Raw genomic sequence first — 14,802 nt, 5'->3', positions numbered from 1 at the left:
CTGACTGTAGTTCCATGATATTTGAATTGCTTCCTTGGGGCTGCTTGCAGTATTTTCCCCTTGAGATGATAATTATAGAATTTGGCTACTACATTCCTTGCAGCTTTCAATTTGGTATCTCTTTCAGGGGGTGATCAGTGGATTCTTTTCATGGGTATTTTACCCTCTGGTTCTAGGACAACAAAACAAGTTTTCTTGATGAATTCTTGGAAGATATTGTCCATGACCTTTTTTTCATCATGGTTTCCAGTAGACCAAAAATTCTTAGATTATCTCTCCTGGATCTATTTTCCAGGTCAGTTGTTTTTCCAATCAGATATTTCAAATTTTCTTTTCTTTTTTCATTCTTTAGATTTTGTTTGACTGATTCTTAATGCCTCATAGAGTCGTTAGCTTCTACTTGCCCTTTTCTAAGTTTTAATGAATTGTTTTCTTCATTTAGCTTTTGTACCTCCTTTTCCATTTGGTTACTTTTACTTTTCAAGGAGTTATTCTCTCCAATTAGATTCTGAACCTCCTCAACCGTTTTGACAATTTTACTTTTTAAATATTTTTTTCTCATCGGTGATTTTTTTCCATTTTTCTTTTACCTCTCTAATTTGTTTTTTAAAATCCAACTTGACCTCTTTCAGGAATGCTTTTTGGGCTTGAGACCAGTTTACTTTCCCTTTTGAGGTTTCAGATGTGGTTATAGCATCAATTCTGTCCTGTTCTGAATTGGTATTTTGATCTTCCCTGTCTCCATAATAAGAATCAATAGTCCTTGGTTTTCTGGATAGTTTCTTCATTGTGTTTGACTTTTTCCTGGCTTTTCAAGTGAATCTCTGGTTCTGGGGCACAGTGGGCTCTCTCCTAAGCTTCTCGTGCTGCTAATGGGGGTCCTGGTTACTGTGCTGTGGCCTCTGATTGTGTTTGCTGGAAATTATATAATACTAGTGCTCACTTGGTGCAGAGGTGTGGCTGCCTGGTTTGCCAAGGTTGAGAGCAGGTGATATCTTTCTGAGTTCCTCTTGGTTACACTGAAGCTCCTGGTATGAGGTGTTGGGGAGGAGTGGTCTGGATACTGGAAGTTTCCTCTTCTCCTAGGGCTGCACTACAGCATGGGTGCTCTCAGCAGTTGTCTGTGCTGATGTCTGCCACTTCCCCTGGCTATGCGAAGGCACCTCTGGTGTCCTGGTGTTGACACATGCTGGCTCCACTGCACTGGGGCTCAGGAACTCCTGCTGTTCTGCTCAGGTTGGGTCTGCTGGGACACCTCTATTCCTGCACTAGTCTCTTTCCTCCACTGCTAGAAGGGGTCTCCCTAGTTTCCCGAGCTAAAAGGCTACTGAAGCTCCACTTCTGGCTCCACTATTCCAGTGTTTCTCCAAGGGGAGTATTATCTGTGTGAGGAAGGGAGGGATGAGAGCCTTTTACCTGGTCATCATGGCGCCCAGAAGTTCAAGAAGGCAAGTTACAAACCTTTAGACTGTGGGCTGCAAGCCTCAGGAGTAGGTGTTCTTGCAGCCACAGGCTCTGTGCTGGTGTTTCCCATAGTTCCAACAGATTCCCTTCCTGGGATGAGTAGCCTGGGAATCACTACCATAGGTGACACATCAGCCCTGGTCATGGTCCTGCTCCCGCTCTGGTATGATTTACTTTCGCATACCCAGCTCTCTCCCAGCATGGTTCTCTGGCTGGAGTCAGATGCTGCTCCCATTCTGGTGTGATCTGGTGCAGTTCCATGAGCTGGGCACTCTCCCAGTCCATAGATCCATCCTGTAGACCCTGTGGACTCTTCTGGCTTGGAAATTTACCACATTCAGGCTACTACTGGCTTCTAACTCTCTCAAATCTGCTCAGATTCACTTTTTAGAGGTATCTGACAGAATTTGTAACAGAGTTCTGGTAAATCCTTGCTTTTACAAGGGTCATGTTGGCTCCACCCTTCCAATTCTAATTTTTTTATTTGATTTATTTAACATATTTAGTTTTCAGCATTGATTTTCACAAGAGTTTGAATTACGAATTTTCTCCCCATTTCTACCCCCCCCCACTCCAAGATGACATATATTCTGGTTGCCCCATTCCCCAGTCAGCCCTCCCTTCTGTCACCCCACTCCCCTCCCATCCCCTTTTCCCTTCCTTTATTGTAGGGCAAGATAAAATTCTACGCCCCATTGCTTGTGTATCTTATTTTCTAGTTGCATGCAAAAACTTTTTTTTTTTGTTTTTGAACATCTGTTTTTAAAACATTGAATTCCAGATTCTCTCCCCTCTTCCCTTCCCACCCACTGTCCCTAAGGAGTCAAGCAATTCAACCTAGGCCACATGTGTATCATTATGTAAAACCCTTCCATAACACTCATGTTGTGAAAGACTAACTATATTTTGCTCCTTCCTAACTTATCCCCCTTTATCCAGTTTTCTCCCTTGATCCTGTCCCCTTTCGAAAGTGTTTGTTTTTGATTACCTCCTCCCCCATCTGCCCTCCCTTCTATCATCCTTCCGTTTTTATATTCTTTGTCCTTCTTTCCTGTGGGGTAAGATACCCAATTGAGTGTGTATGGTATTCCCTCCTCAGGTCAAATCTGATGAGAGCAAGATTCACTCATTCCCCCTCACCTGCCTTCTCTTCTCTTCCTACAGAACTGCTTTTTCTTGCCACTTTTATGTGAGATAATTTACCCCATTCTATCTCTCCCTTTCTCCTTCTCTCAATATATTCCTCCTTCATCCCTTGATTTTATTTTATTTTAGATATCATGCCTTCATATATATTCAACTCATCCTGTGCCGTCTGTTTATATATATATATATATATATATATATATATATATATATATATATATACATATTCATACACACACACATATATATACACACCCACCCACACACACACACACATATATATATACATATATATATATACATATATATATATATATGCATATTCCTCTCAGCTACCCTAATACTGAGGTCTCATGAATCATACACATCATCTTTCCATGTAGGAATGTAAACAAAAACAGTTCAACTTTAATAAGTCCCTTATGATTTCTTTTTCTTGTTTTTTCTTGATTACTTTTTCATGCTTCTCTTGATTCTTGTGTTTGAAAGTCAAATTTTCTATTTAGCTCTATTTTATTGAAAATCCATATTTTGCCTTGGAGCATGATACTCAGTTTTGCTGGGTAGGTGATTCATGGTTTTAATCCTAGCTCCATTGACCTCCAGAATATCATATTCCAAGCCCTTCGATCTCTTAATGTAGAAGCTGCTAGATTTTGGGTTATTCTGATTGTGTTTCCACAATACTGAAATTGTTTCTTTCTAGCTGCTTGCAGTATTTTCTCCTTGATCTGGGAGCTCTGGAATTTGGCAACAATATTCCTAGGAGTTTTCTTTTTGGGATCTTTCTCAGGAGGCCATCTGTGGATTCTTTCAATTTCTATTTTACCGTCTGCTTCTCGAATATCAGGGCAGTTCTCCTTGATAATTTCCTGAAAGATGATATCTAGGCTCTTTTTTTGATCATGGCTTTCAGGTAGTCCAATAATTTTTAAATTCTCTCTCCTGGATCTATTTTCCAGGTCAGTGGTTTTGCCAATGCGATATTTCACATTGTCTTCCATTTTTTCATTCCTTTGGTTCTGTTTTATAATATCTTGATTTCTCATCGTCACTAGCTTCCACTTGCTCCAATTTACTTAGATCAGACAGTTTTCAGATAAAGAAATTAAAGCTATCTACAGTCATATGAAAAATGCTCTAAATTACTATTGATTACAGAGGTACCACATTACACCTATCAGATTGGATAACATGACAAAACAGGAAAATGATAAATACTGGAGAAGATGTGGGAACATAGGAACACTAATGCATTGTTGGTGGATTTATGAACTGATCCAACCATTCTGGAGAGCAATTTGGAACTATGTCCAAAGGGCTATCAAATTGTGCATACCCTTTGGCCAGCAATATCCCATAGAGTGTAAACATTTTACACAGCAACAGCCACATTGTGTGATAACTAACTTTCACAGACTTAGCTCTTCTCAGCAATGCAAGGATCTAAGACAGCTCCAAAAATTTCGTGATAAAAATGGTGTCAACATCCGGAGAAAGAATTATGGATTCTGAATGAAGATGAAAGCATACTATTTGCTTTGTCTTTTTGTTGTTGTTTTGTTTTTTACTCCTTTCTTAAGGTTACTCCAATTGATTCTAATTCTTTTGTACAACAGTAGTAATGTAAAAATATTTTAATATGAATGCAAATGTAGGGCCTATATCAGATTGCACACAGTCTTGGAGAGAGAAAAGTGGGGGGAGTGAAAGAAAGTTTAAAACTGAAATGCTATGGAAGAGAATGTTGAAAACTCAAAGTATATTAATTAAATTAAATTAAAAAATGTTTTGCATTGCTTCCCATGTATAATTGACATCATATTGCATATCTTCTTGATGACATTAGGAGGGGATTTAGGGAAGGAGAGAATTTGAACCTAAAATATTAAAAATGAATGCTAAAATGTAATTGTGAAAATTTAACAAAATATATTAAATATCTTTAAAAATTTGAATTTTTTTTATTTTTAGTTTACAACACTCAGTTCCACAAGTTTTTGAGTTCCAAATCTTCTTTTCCTCCCTCTCCTCCCCATGCTCCCCCCAAGATGGCATGTAATCTGGTATAGGTCATATGTATACCTTCACTTATTTACATAATAGTCAAGTTGCAAAGAAGAATTATAACAAATGGAATGAATCATGAGAAAGAAGAAACAAAACCAAAAAAGAAGGAAAAAAAGAGAGCAAATAGTTTGCCTCAATCTGCACTCAGACTCCATATTTCTTTCTCTCGATGTGTATAGCTTTTTTCATCATGAGTCTTTTGGAGCTTTCTTTGAACCTGGCATTGATGAGAAGAGCCAAGTCTATAAAAGTTAGTCCTTACAGATACCATGTCTGTAATCAGATATAATATTGTACTGGTTATGCTCCCCTCACTCAGCATCAGTTTATATGTCTTTCCAGGTTATAGTTAAGTCTGTCTGTTCCTCATTTCTTATAGCACAAGAGTATTAGATTACATTAATATACCACAATTTGTTTAGCCATTCCCCAATGGATTGGTATCTCCTTGATTTCCAATTCTTTGCCACTACAAAAAGAGCTGCTATAAATATTTTTGCACATACTGGTCCATTTCCCACTTGTATGATCTCTTTTTGATATAGCCATAGAAGTGATATTGCTGGGTCAAAGGGTATGCATGTTTTTATAGCCCTTTGGGCATAGTTCCAAATTGCTCTTCAGAGTGGCTAGATCAGTTCACAACTCCACCAATTTTGTAACAATATTCCAATTTTCGCAATCCTCTGCAGCATTCATGATTTTCCTGTTTTGTCATGTTAGTAAATCTGACAGGAGAGATGTGGTACTGAAGAGTTGTTTTGATTTGCATTTCTCCAATCGATAGCGATTAAGAGCATTTAAATCTGAATCTTTAAAAAAATATATTTCTCCTCAATTTGTTTTCCAGGTCTGTTGTTTTTCTAACAAGATAGTTTACATTTTCTTCTATCTTTTCACTTCATTTAATTGTTTCTAGATTTCTCACACAGTCATTTGCATGTACTAGATCAATTTTGTTTATAAGTACTTATTTTCTTCACTACGACTTTTTATTGTTGATCCTTTTTTCATAATTTTCTTGCTTTCCTATCATTTCTTTTCCCAATTTTTCTGTCTCCTATTTAACTTTTTTTCTTTTTAAAACGTCTCTTAATTTAAGGCCTCTATGAATTTTTCTTGTGCCCAATTTCTTCCTTCCTTTCTTCCTTCCTTCCTTCCTTCATTCTCTCTCTCTCTCTCTCTCTCTGTCTCTCTCTCTCTCTCTGTCTCTTCCCTATGTCCACAGAAAGTATCACACCCTTACCTGCAGGTGCTCTGCCCAAATGGAATATAAATTTTAATCCCACAAACCGTTTTCTTCTCTTTTAAAGACCAGTCAACCCCAAATCACTCTAGCTCTCATTATGTGGCTAATAATATTTAGGCCCTAATTGGCTCGGAATGAATGTAAATAGCATTTCTTTTTGTTTTGTCCAGAAACCCTCAGGGTCTTCCCCTCCCAGATTGATGTATGTTTATATTTAAACCGAACTAAGACTTGTTAAAGACTTTAGCTTGAAAAGGTTAACATCTCCACTGCATCCTGGACCATCTCCAGTTATCCCGATCTGTATCTGGCCACTGGACTCAGATGACTCTGGAGGAAAAGAAGAGGCTGATGACTCACTTACTTAAATCCCTCACTTAAATCCAATTCAATTGCATGTCTTGGCATCACCTCCCTGATATCATGGCACTCTTGGAGAACAAAGGACAAATAGCAAAACTGTTTTGTATATAGTATGAACCCATAGACTAAGGAATGGCTAAACAGTTTCTGCCATGCAAATATAAGAGAATATGATTGTAGAATAAAAAGTGAATGTGAAGAACTTTGGGAAATTTAAGAACACATGCATATCATGAAAGAAATAGAGCCAAGAGAATAAGCTATATAATTAGCACTGTGATGCAAATGAAAACTATATTAAACAGCATTAGAAGTCACCCAAAGAACTAATAATGAATTACATTCATTTTTCTCTTGGCAAAGAGATTTTAGAGGACATGTGCTGAAAGTTGAATGTTCTATCAAAGGTGGACACCATGAAAATTTGGCTAAATTATTTTGCTTTGTTAGTAGGGAGGGCTATAGAAAAGGTAATTACTTGGAATTGACAATGGAGTGGAAATAAGAAAAAATGTTACTTTTATGATGCATTTTACTTTTTAAATGTTTTATTTGTATTTGATATTTTGTAGGATCTTTTCATTTTTCTAAATAAAATTTGACACTTTTTTGCTTTGAAAATAATTTGTCCCTTTTATGTTCAGGTTTATAATCATTACATTTGTATTTGTCTTCCACCATATTCTGCTATATTAGTAGACCAGTTTGATTTAACATCCCCCTTAATTCATTGATGTCAATTGTTGTGAAGAAAAGTGATTGTAAATCTTAAAGCATTATTTAAATAACAATAGTTTAAGTATTTTGAATGTTTTAGGTGATGTCTTTTAGGGAGATAAAAATAGATCTATCAAAGTCTCTGAGGAGCCATGTCCTAATGGGTCATGAAATGGCCTTGAATCTTGGTTGAAGTCTACCTCTTACACTCACTGACATAAGGCCCCTCACTTAACCTTTCAGTGACTCCATATAAGTCACAAGACAGCTGCTAATCTATATTGGTGGAGGAAGTTTCCTCTCTAGAAATTCCATATACCAGTGAAATCGCAGGTCTAGACAAAAAAAACGGGGGAAAAAAAGAAGTTTTCACTGCTTTTAATTTCTGAGGATGATTGAAGGGAATTTTCAGCTTCTCCTTGACCATAATTGTTCCTTTGGTTTTTGCTGATATGATACTATTCCATAGAAAAGTCAGAGACCATAGTTTATCTGCAAAGACAAAGACAGAAGTCCCTGCAGCTTCTGGTTCACCAGAGGTACATCTCCCAAGGTAGTACAAAGGAGTTCTTTGAGAGAGAGTCTCCAGAGGCCTTAGCAAAACAACCAAGACCTAAGTTTTTCATTGATCAAATTTAAGTAGCAAGTTACAGGTGTTCTAGCTTTTCCCATAGGCAGCTTTGCAGGTGCCTGTATCGACACTGAAAATGTAACAAGACGGTGTACAAGGGGTACTTTTTTGTGTTCTGTCTACATTAATTGCAATTGGAGCTTTCCGAGGAAGGTAGATATACTGCGTCTTTTCGATACTAAGAAGGGTGAGATAGAGGTGAATAAAACTGGTTACTTGTAGAGGATGTTTTAAATAGTATCCATGCTTTAGTTGAATGTTCAATGCTTTTTGATGTTCCCTTCCAGTTCTGAAATTCTATGATTCTGATTCTTGACTCTCTATATGAGATGAATTGTTAAGACTACATGAAGGAATATCAAGCTGATTATTGCTCATGAAGGACCAAATCAGCTGTTCATAGCTTTCCAAAAATGTATATGTCTACAGCTATGGGTAAGGCCATCACCCTCTTTGAGTGACTTTCATTATTTATGCCTTCACCCATGTAAGATCCTAACATGTCTCTTCCTTTAACAGCAAAAAAAAAAAAAAAACCTGAAGCTAGCTAGTAGTATTATTGATTTGCCAAGGTAAAAATCAGTAGTAAGTAGCAGAAGATGTTGTGAAGTTGACTGAGAAATTGCTGACTGCATTATAGACATAAGCCAGGAATCAGAAAATAAAGATATTTAGAAACAGAGTGGTCCAGAAGAGGTCAACTCATGAGTCACTTGGCCTCCAGGGAGAAGCACATTTCAGTTTTTTCAGGCACCAAACTGTCATGTTTTTAATGATCTGAAGGTGAGCAGGTTTTCAACTGTCACGTAGCCCAGTAAAATACACTTAGCAGGCTGATTCCACAGAGCCCAAACCACTTGCTAGCTATGTGAGAGCCTGCTGGGTAAGTCAATCAGAGCTTGAGTTTTCAGTGAGAGGTGAAGGAAGTGACTGGAAGAGAGACATGTAATGGAGTGAAATAAACTTTGTTGGAGTAATAAACAAAATGAAGCTTCAACTGTTAGACTCACCAGAAGATTACCTTGCACCCTAGATCCTTAATTACTTAAGAGTTCCAGTGCAGTAATGGTCCTGCAATATGTTCTAGCAGTCAAGACTATCTAATGCTGGGTGATTCAGGGGTTGGCTTTTGTTCTCTTTGGAGACTAGGTGAGAAAATACTGATACAACTATACATCATTCAATAAATATTTTTAAGTGAGTACTATATGCCAGGTGGGGCAGGTAGGGAGTGCGGTTGATAAAGCATGAAGCCTGGAGTCAGGAAGATCTTATCTGGCTTCAGACACTAGCTGTGTGACCTTGAGCAAGTCACTTAACCCCTATTTGCTTCAGTTTCACACCTGTCAAATGGTGACACACTGGGGATGCATATAGAAAACTCAAATATCTTTGCCAGAAAATTCCATGGATATTGTTCATGAAGTCACAAAAGAGTTCAGCACAGCAGAACAACTGAACAACACTGTGCCAAGCACTGTGCTAAGCACTGGGCAAACAAAAAATGGCTCTCAAAAAGTTCATGGTTTAATGAGAGAGACAAGCTGAAAACAATTATATATAAACAAATTATGCACAGGATAAATTGGAAATAAGTAATAGAGGGAAGCCCAACAATTATGGGGAAATGGGAAAGCTTTCTTACAGTAGACGGGTTTTTAGTTGGGATTTGAAGTTAAGAAAAGCAAGATACAGAGATTAGAAGAGAGAGAGTTCCAAGAATGTGAGACATCTAGTGAAAATGAATATAGTCATGAGATGGATGGTCTTGTGTGAGAAACATCAAAGGGCTAGTGCCATTGCATTTCAGAGTATACAGAGGTCTGCAAGATCAAAGAGGGGCAGGTAGATGGTACAGTAGGTAAAGCACTGGACCTGGAATCAGGAAGATCTGAATTCGAATCCAGCCTGAAATACCATGTGATCCTGGGCAAGTCAATTATCCCTGATTTGCTTCATTTCCTCATTTCTAAAATGTGTGACACATTGGAGAAGGAAGCAGCAAATCATTTTCTTGTCAAATCTTTGTCAAGAAAACCCCATGCACAATGTCCATTGTTTCACAGAGAGTCAAGCATGACTGAATGACTGAACAGCAACAAAGATATGAGAAGACTGAAAGAGTGTGTCATGTTGAAAAGGGCTTTGAATATCAAATAGGATTTTATATTTGATCTTGAAGGTAATTGGCAGCCAGGGAAATTTAATGCATTGTTAATGTAAGATTGACATGGTTAGTCAGACATGCATTTTAAGAAGATGAGTTTGACAGCTGAGTTGAGGATGGGATGTAGTAGAGAGAGACTTCTGTCAGGGAGAACAAATAGTAAATAATCATAATATTATAATAATTGGTGATGAGGTCCTTTGCCAGCACAGTAGCCATGTATATGTGTTTTATGGTGGCCAGTTCTCATCGAATAAGGTATACAGGCCAGCTTTTAATAAGGGCTTGGGTTTTATTACTTTATTTCATTTTTAGAGAAAATTCTCCTTAGCTGGTTTTGGGTGAAGTGAAGGGGGTATGAGCTTAGAATGAGTACCTGTCTTCTCTGACCAAACAATAATTTTAATCAGTATTTCAGGTGACAATCCCTTCAAATATTTGGAGGAATCTATTGTGTCCATCTCTGAGCCTTCTCTTATGAAGAATAAACATCCCAGTTCTATAAATCAATATTTGTATGACCTGGTCTCAGGGCTCTCCACTATCCTGGTTGCCCTCCTCTGGTTGCTGTCTATGTTATTGATGTTTTTTCCAAACTTTGGTGCCCAGAACTGAACATAATAGTATTGATGTCACATAAGGTCAAAATCCAACAGTCCCATCAAATCACTTCCTTGTTTTTGGAAGCTATGCTTCTAATGCAGTCTATGATGACACTGCTTTGTTGTTTGACACTCCACATTCCTGATTCACTCATTTGGAGCTTGCCATCCACTACAGACCCCACATTTTTTTCAGTTAAACTACTATCAAAGCATTTTTCTCCATCTTTCATTTTATATCACTTCATTTTAGTTCAATATACTTTTGTTAAGTACATTATTTGTGTAGAATGCTGGGATAGGTCCCATATAGGTGATAAGAATTAGATAAAACCATGCCCTACTTTGATGAAGATGTAGTTTAGTAGGGGAATGACATATATTCATAACTATAGTACCAAATACTATGTTAAGTTCATGAGAAGCACAAAGGAAGTGTACAATGAGGTCTGAGTTGGAATTATTGAAAGATTCCAGAAAGAAGTGGCCTTTCTGGTGGGATCTAAAGGATAAGTAGAAATTTAAAGGTTAAAGGTAGAAGAGGGCATTTAAGAATTAGAAAGCAGTATAAAGAAAGGCTTGGAGGAAGTGAAATATAAGGCATACAATGAGGTGGGAGAGTAGTCTTGGTTGACTAACTAGAAGATAGAATGAAATTGAGTAAGCAGAGTAGATTGCAGACAAATTGACAAAGTGACAGATCGAAAGCTTTGCAGGTCTATTCTAAACATTCTGACCATCCATCACAGTAGTCTAATGACATTACATCATTTCTTACAGGTTTTCATCAGAGGAGAGAAATAGCTGGATTTATGAGTCAAGATGTTTATTATGGCAGCATGTATAGGATGAATTGAAAAGGGAGAGAGAAGCCACAAGAGTGGACTAAATACTTTTAATGAAAGATCAAAAAGATAGCAATAAAGGTCTTCATTTGGTTTGGCTGTGAAAATATAAGAGAAATACAAGAAATTTTATTGTGACAGAATGCACAAGATTTAGGAAATGAATACATATAAAAAGTGAGGGAGAGGGAATATTCAGTATAATGCCAGAGTTTTATCCGGGAGAGATACAGTGAATGTTTGTAGTCCTGACAGAAATAATGAAAGGAGAAGAGGGTTCATATTGGTTACTTTGCATTCAAATTAGATGTGAAACTGCAGGAACTTCATAATTGCCTTTGAACTCTGTTTCCTCATCTGTAAAATTAGTGATGTCTAAGGTCTATTCCAATTCTGAAATTGTTCAGATTTATGACTCTCAGAAGTTGTTTCTTGATGGAAAAGAAAGATTGAGAGGTGTGGCTGGTAAAGAGACGAACAAAGACAGGAGAAGTAGCTCAGAACAACTTAGTTGCTTCTGTCTCAGTGTTACTTTTAGCACTTACTATGCTTCATAGAAAATAACTAATTTTCACATGGTCAGACTTAAATTTTGTTCTCATTCTTTAATTCATTTTAAACCAATTCCACGTAAATAAATGCATTTCTAAACATAAAATGTTAAATGAGTATAACTATCAGGATTATCAAATTTCATCAACAAAATCAGTTTCCAGAATGAGGGAGATCACTCCCTCCTTCCTCCCTTCCTTCCTTCCTTCCTTCCTTCCTTCCTTCCTTCCTTCATTCCTTCCTTCTTTCCTTCCTTCCTCCCTTCCTTCCTTCCTCCCTTCCTTTCTTCTTTTCTTCCCACTAAACTTTATCCTGTTCAGAACATTCTTAGAACATTTAATTCAGTTCTATGTTTACATTATAGGGAAGAAATGAACAAATTAATATGTGCCCAGAGAAAAGTGACAGAATGGTAAGCAGAATAGAAATGATACCATTAGAGAATCACTTGAGAGAACAGTGGATTTTTGGTTTGGAAAGCAGATGTTAGAGGACATTATAACTTACTCCAATATTGGGAGATGTTGTTTAGAAGAGAGATAAGATTTAATCTGCTTGATCTCAGAGAGAAGAACTAAGAGCAATGAGAAGAAACTGGAAAGGTGGATTTATGTTCCAAAAAGAAAAACTTGGAAGCAATTACATTTATTCAATGTTGAAATGACTAATCTTAGTGGAAGCAGGTTTCCCATTACTGAAATTCTTCAAGTGGAGGTTAGGTATATATGTAAGTGACTTACTGGATATATGTTAGAGAAGTTTCCTTTTTCAAGTATGAATTATATTAAATTATTTCTGAGATGCCTTCCACTCTGTGATAATAGTGAAAATGATTAAAATGATTTGTGTATGACCCTCTTTTATTTTTTCTTCTAGTTCTCTCTCTATGATTTCATTTATTAATAAACTTTTACACCAATCTCTTTGTTTAGCAATCTCTGCAAAACCAACAACGAGCATTGCTACCTTTATGAATTTATCTTTTGGTCCCATGTCCATTTCCTGAGGAAACTGACATATTCAATAGCTGAGCTTCAAAACCAGGCAGATTTGGGTCGAAGTCCTGCAGCTGACAGATATTGGTTGTGTGACCCATATCAAGTCAATTAGTCTCTAGGATTCTAGACAGTTTTCTAAGTTACAAATAACACCCTGACTTGCACTGGTAGAGGGAATCTTTTCTCCTTGGATTACCAAAGAAACCACAGGCTTAGTTCCTATTCCTAAGCATCTCACAGTATCTTTCATTTTGTACATGAGTTTTGTCAATGAACTTATCTAGCATTTTATTCTGTGATGCTTTCTCTCTTTTTCTCTTATCTTTCATCCCTCCTTATTATAAGATATAGAAAGTGCTTAATAATAAAAAAGGTGTGTTGAATTGATTTGTTTCCTTTGCCTTGGTAGTTTTTTCTACACATCTCACTCTGGCTAACAGTTTTCTGCATCCTATTTATTTAGTGATGTATTTAGTTTCCATCTACTTTGGGTCTATGCATATAATCTTGATTTCCAATCACCTATCTGCTTATTTAGCCACCATTCCATTAACATACAGGTATACTTACTACCTGTCACTGAAACTTTCTGGCATTCTTCCCACAGGATGACACATGGGAATGATGAATAGGAGGAGACTCACAGTTAAGAGACAATGGAAAGGACCAATGAGAGCAGCCCAGCAGGCTTCATCCTATTGGGTTTCTCTGACCAGCCCCAACTGGAAATAGTCCTGCTTTTTGCCATCTCCATCTTTTACATCTTGACCCTGGTGGGGAACACAACCATCATCCTGGTATCTTACCTGGACCCTAAACTCCATACCCCCATGTACTTTTTCCTCTCTAATCTTTCCTTCCTGGATCTCTGCTTTACCACTAGCATTATCCCCCAGATGCTATGGAACCTTGGGGGTCCTGATAAGAGCATCACTTACACTGGTTGCGTGATTCAGTTGTATGTGGCTCTGGGGCTGGGTTCCACTGAATGTGTTCTCTTGACTGTCATGGCTTATGATCGCTACATTGCCATCTGCCGGCCCCTTCACTATGCCATTATTATGCACCCAAGGCTTCTCAAACAATTGGCAGCTGTGATCTGGGCCAGTGGCTTCATAGAGTCCTTGGTTCAGTCAATATTGACTTTCCAGCTACCTCTCTGCAGTCACCACAGGGTGGATGATTTTATGTGTGAGGAGCCAGCCTTGATTAAAATTGCTGCTGTAGACACTACCTTCATGGAAAATGAACTCTGTATAGCCATTATCCTCTATGTTGTGATACCTCTGGGCCTTATCCTGATCTCCTATGGATGCATAGCTAAAACCACATTGAGGATTAAGTCAGCTCAAGGGCGTCAGAAAGTTTTGAGTACCTGTGGTTCTCATTTGGTAGTAGTTGCCTTATTCTTTGGAACCATAATTGCTGTGTATATCCAACCCAAAAATAAGTATACTCAGAATCAGAGCAAGTTCTTTACCCTCTTCTATACTGTGGTCACTCCCACTCTCAACCCCATGATATACACCTTGAGGAACAAAGATGTTAAGGGGGCAGTGAGAAGGTTGCTGTCTCAAAACCAATCTTCTGGAGAAACATAAACTAAGAGTCAGCATATGTTTCTTTCTGTACTTCAGGATATGTTTTCATATTTCTCTGATACCACCAAACAAGGGCAGGTGCTTTCTGATTTTATTTCCATTCAATTGGGGAATTGCATTGCTTCTTTTAGATACGCTAGAATGCTTACCTTAAAGGCATTGAATATGTCATGAAACATCCATTGGTAATGAATATCCTTCCTGTCTTTTGATTAGGCATCAAAGTGTCATCAAGAGATGGAAAGAAGAGCTTTAATGAATTATTTTAATGCATTTAGTAGTAAATGTAAAATATGGCTTTCTCTATAGCAACCAAAAGAGAAGGTTCTTGCTTTCTGTGGCTATAGTAATTACTTTCTGTAGGCTGATGTGCAATCTGAAGGTAAAAGATAAGTAA

At 37.5% G+C, this 14,802-nt stretch overlaps 1 protein-coding gene across 2 annotated transcripts; it reads left to right on the top strand.

The window, feature by feature from the left end:
- The first annotated feature begins 10,496 nt into the window (after nucleotides 1-10,496).
- LOC118857104 (olfactory receptor 2G3-like) lies at nucleotides 10,497-14,405 on the top strand. Of its 2 annotated transcripts, XM_036767734.1 has the most exons (2): nucleotides 10,497-10,510; nucleotides 13,469-14,405. In XM_036767734.1, the coding sequence occupies exons 1-2, from the start codon at nucleotides 10,497-10,499 to the stop codon at nucleotides 14,403-14,405; spliced, it is 951 nt and encodes a 316-aa protein (XP_036623629.1). The 2 variants fall into 2 exon arrangements, with proteins under 2 accessions (XP_036623629.1, XP_036623630.1); XM_036767735.1 differs by lacking the exon at nucleotides 10,497-10,510 and having other exon boundaries at nucleotides 13,461-14,405.
- Nucleotides 14,406-14,802: the final 397 nt, after the last annotated feature.

This window comes from Trichosurus vulpecula, chromosome 7 (genome assembly GCF_011100635.1).
Source record: "Trichosurus vulpecula isolate mTriVul1 chromosome 7, mTriVul1.pri, whole genome shotgun sequence".
Taxonomy (NCBI): domain Eukaryota; kingdom Metazoa; phylum Chordata; class Mammalia; order Diprotodontia; family Phalangeridae; genus Trichosurus; species Trichosurus vulpecula.
Note: the sequence above shows the minus strand (reverse complement) of the source record. Positions and strands in the feature narration are given on the sequence as shown.